The 4,005-nt window shown below is 33.2% G+C and overlaps 2 protein-coding genes across 2 annotated transcripts in view; one reads left to right on the top strand and one right to left on the bottom strand.

The window, feature by feature from the left end:
• Positions 1 to 2,061, top strand: part of LOC105625115 (endothelin-converting enzyme 1-like) — a 17,837-nt gene extending 15,776 nt beyond the window's left edge. The window contains exons 13-16 of the mRNA XM_012206455.1: positions 100 to 167; positions 301 to 437; positions 544 to 708; positions 1,626 to 2,061. Coding sequence (XP_012061845.1) covers positions 100 to 167; positions 301 to 437; positions 544 to 708; positions 1,626 to 1,802 — 547 coding nt within the window. The 3' untranslated portion in view covers positions 1,803 to 2,061. The remainder of the gene's footprint in view (positions 1 to 99; positions 168 to 300; positions 438 to 543; positions 709 to 1,625) is intronic.
• Positions 2,062 to 2,071: 10 nt separating this feature from the next.
• LOC105625126 (p21-activated protein kinase-interacting protein 1-like) overlaps positions 2,072 to 4,005 on the bottom strand; it is a 2,318-nt gene continuing 384 nt past the window's right edge. The window contains exons 2-3 of the mRNA XM_012206466.1: positions 3,724 to 3,886; positions 2,072 to 3,309 (exon numbers count right to left, since the gene is read on the bottom strand). Of these exons, the coding sequence (XP_012061856.1) occupies positions 2,072 to 3,309; positions 3,724 to 3,886 (1,401 nt within the window). The remainder of the gene's footprint in view (positions 3,310 to 3,723; positions 3,887 to 4,005) is intronic.

Genomic DNA, 4,005 nt, shown 5'->3' with positions numbered 1-4,005 from the left:
GGCACACACACACACACACGCACACGCACACGCACACGCACACACATGACAATGAAATTCTTTATCATAACCATTAAACTTTAATATTCCGCATCGCAGATCCATAAATTATGGCGCTATAGGGGCGATTATGGGCCACGAGCTTACGCATGGTTTCGACGATCAAGGTGCGTAATCAGTACGCGATATATTTACATTACACAATATGGTTACAGTCATTCGTCTGTCTGTACCTCTTCAGCACTACAATACCCGCATATCCGCATTAATATCTAGAATTATGCGAATTTTCTGTGTTAGGTCGCCGATATGACGAGAACGGCAATGTACGACAGTGGTGGAGCGATGAGACATTGCGACACTATCATGAAAAAGTGCAATGTATAATCGAACAATATAGCAGTTATCATTTGCCGGAGCTGGGCGATAATTTCACGGTAAGCATCTCGCGATAGCAACATATCTTGGTGTTTAAGAACACCAAGAAGTGTGCCAAGGCGCCGATCATGCGCTTAACTATTCGACTTACTTTCTGATTTTCAGGTGAACGGTATCAATACCCAGGGTGAAAATATCGCTGATAACGGCGGCATAAGGGAAGCTTATAGGGCGTATCAGAGGCTAATTGCACGCAGTCCAAATCAGCAAGCTCTACCTGGTCTAGTTGATTACAGCAATGAGCAACTGTTCTTTTTAGGTTTTGCACAGGTAAAAAGAAAAGAAAAAAATAAAGCTTGAACTTCTCAATTCTGTGAAAGTAATTAATTTTTGTTCAAATTTATCAAAATTATATATATATTATATATTATGTTCAAAATTATCAAATTTTCAACGTTCTGCTAAAAAAAAATCATACGATCAGATTATCTTCTTCTTCTAAGAAATGATTTATTTAATAAAATTAAATTACTAAATGAAGTGCATTTAAATAATAATAAAAGTTAACGCTATATATTCAATATATACTACTAATGTATAAAACTAAAGTTTGCGACACACTATGCTTTTTTCTGCTGGATTACTTGCATGATATTGTGTTGGCGATCTTACTGACTGTTATGTTGAAAATTGTGTAGCCTGCTAGCCACGCTGCTATCAGAACATAGCCTTAGTTCAAAATATTTTCTTCGCAATAGTTAAAAACAATGTAATTATACTTTTACAATAATATAGCAAAGATCTGCTCTATTTTATTCAAATTTTATAATTCGAATATTATCAAGTGCCTTTTATCAAATAAATTCTAGCTGTTCCGTTACATAAAAACTAGCCTTGCTAGAAGATAATAAGCAGAAAAAAAGCATTATATGTTGTAGGCTTAAAAATGAAAAGAAAAGAATAAAATAAGAGATAAAAATATCTTATATATTACTATTTAAATACATTACAAAAACTTAATACATATATGTATTTATATAATTGAGATTAGAGGATAAATTTAGAATCATTGAAATAGCGATTTTTTTTTGTCAAACTAATAAGAAATTAATTAAATATAATGAAGATCTATTTTGATACAAATTAAATTCGCGAGAGCTTTTACACACAAAAAATTACGAAAATTTCATAATTTTTTCTTATGTAAAACTTCAAAGAACTAAGTTAGATACTAATTTTTTTTCAAGGTCTGGTGCGGCAATTATACGAACGGATCATTGAAGTCCAAAGTGATAGAAGGTGTCCACGCACCAAATCACTTTCGAGTTATCGGCACGCTGTCGAACAATGCCGAGTTCGCAAAGGCTTGGAAGTGTCCGCTTGGTAGCCCAATGAACCCGTCGCATAAGTGCATTTTGTGGTAGACATCTTTCGCATAATTCGAGCAGAACATCGCCTAGAAACTGTTATCTCGTTCAGGCTTAATCTTTCTAGTACAGAAGAAGGCGTTGGTACATCGTTGGTGATAAGTCTAAGAAATTGTAAATAGATTGATTTATAATTATAGGACTAGTGAGTATAATTTATTAAGCACTTAAGCGTTCTATTCATACTCGTAAGTTTATGATGTAAATATCACACGGATGAAAAGAAATAATAACTTTTATAAAGAGACTTCTCTTACAATTGAATCCTAATTTTCCGTTATTTTCTTCTTTTTCTTTTTTGATACGATTCCTTTTCCTGCATTTGCTTTCTTCTTTATCTTTCTAGGTGGAGCATCTTCATCTGTCATTGATAATTTTACTTTGTGTTTTTTGCGAGAGAAAGATGGTTCTTCAATTTTATTCGATTTTTTAATCTTCTTCGCTAGCGAAGTGATTTGCGATACAGAATTCTCTTTCCGGTTTTTATTAGAAAGATTTGTTTCGTTCGCTTTTAAGAGTTTCTTCTTCTTCTTTTTAGGTTTATCGACAACATCTTCCATCTGTGACGATCTAGCCCTCTTCTTCTTTGAAACGACAACCTCTTTTAAAATTTTCTTCTTTGAATGAACATTATCTTGAGCATCTTCCAGAGTTCTCTTTTTTTTATGTTTCTTTTCTTGCATATTTTCTTTAGGATTTCTAATATTTGCGACTTCTAAATCCTCTTCATTTTCAATAATAATTTCCTGCTTCAATCTGAGTCTGTTCATCTTTTTTATTTCCTTTTCTTCGCCCGATTTAACTTCTTTCTTCTGTACTAAATCTTTGTATACTTGTGCTAAAGAAAGACACGTAATTCTGGCACCACAATTAACGGTTTGTAACATATCCAAACTATGTCTGTTATATCTCCAAAGTTTGATCTCTCCGGAACTAGAGGCGCTAACCAACAGATCATTCATATGTGCAATACATTTCACTCTCATGCTATGCGCCTTCGTATTCATTATATGCAGAGAGGTTCTAAGATCACAAAACTTTATATCCCCGTTCTCGAAACCGACTGCGATTAAGTCGTCCTTCAAGAACTCAACGCAAATAACTTTCGAATCAAACGTGAGTTCCTTATCTATTCCGGCCGATTCTACAGAATAAATGTAAATACTTCCACTGACAGCTATCAAATATTTTTCACCGTTCGGACTCCATTTAATAATAGTTATCCATTTAGCGCTAGATTTCAATTTGGATACCAAGTTAATGGCATAAGCTGGTCTACCTTTGATTAGATTCCACGTCCTAAGTACACCGTCTTCTCCAGTGGACAGTGCTAGCTTCCCTGTCGGATGAATAGCCAGAGTATTGACAGCTGAGCCCTTGTGCGCGGTCGGCCAGACTTTCTCCAATTGCCAATTGCCACAACGAATAGCAGTTATACTTCCGTCATTACTGCAAGCGAATAGATGCGAGCCTTCTGGAGTAAATGCAATGCAATTGATAGTATCTACAAAGAAAATATAAAGATCGTTATTATTTTTGTAGAAATTTATATTATATAATATTGTTTATAGAATAAACAAGATAAGACAAGTAATGCATTATATTTGTAATGCATTACCATTAATGTTATTTTTTTATAATAATCATTTGATTATAACTACAATTTTTCACGATAACATCAAAGTTGAAACAGTCACTTTTAAAAAGTAATTCATTACAATTGCATGTTGCTTAAAAAAAATAACTTATTACTTCAATCATTATGCGGATTATTTTCTTTTCTTTCCATAAATAATACATTATCGTCATGAAAAATTATATTATTATTAAATTGTTATTATAAAAAAATAATTGTAATGATGTTACAAGTAACATATTACTTCTCTAAGAATAAATACTAGTATATTTATCTACATACCTTTATGATGCATTAATTTGCCGGATTCCCGTCTGTAACGCATATCATATAGACATACCGTTTCATCGGCACCAGCTGAAGCTAGATAGTATTTACTACTGGCGACAGCACGTATACTTGAAACATGGCTGTGAGTCGCAAAGCTTTTCTCTATTTTATATTCCTGAAAAAGGACAAAAAATAGAATTTTGTATTTAAAATATTCATATTGAGAGAGAGAGAGAGAGAGAGAGAGAGAGAGAGAGAGAGAGAGAGAGANAACTAACTACTACTTACTACTAA

The sequence above is a fragment of the Atta cephalotes genome (assembly GCF_000143395.1).
Source record: "Atta cephalotes unplaced genomic scaffold scaffold00110, whole genome shotgun sequence".
Lineage (NCBI taxonomy): Eukaryota > Metazoa > Arthropoda > Insecta > Hymenoptera > Formicidae > Atta > Atta cephalotes.
Note: the sequence above shows the minus strand (reverse complement) of the source record. Positions and strands in the feature narration are given on the sequence as shown.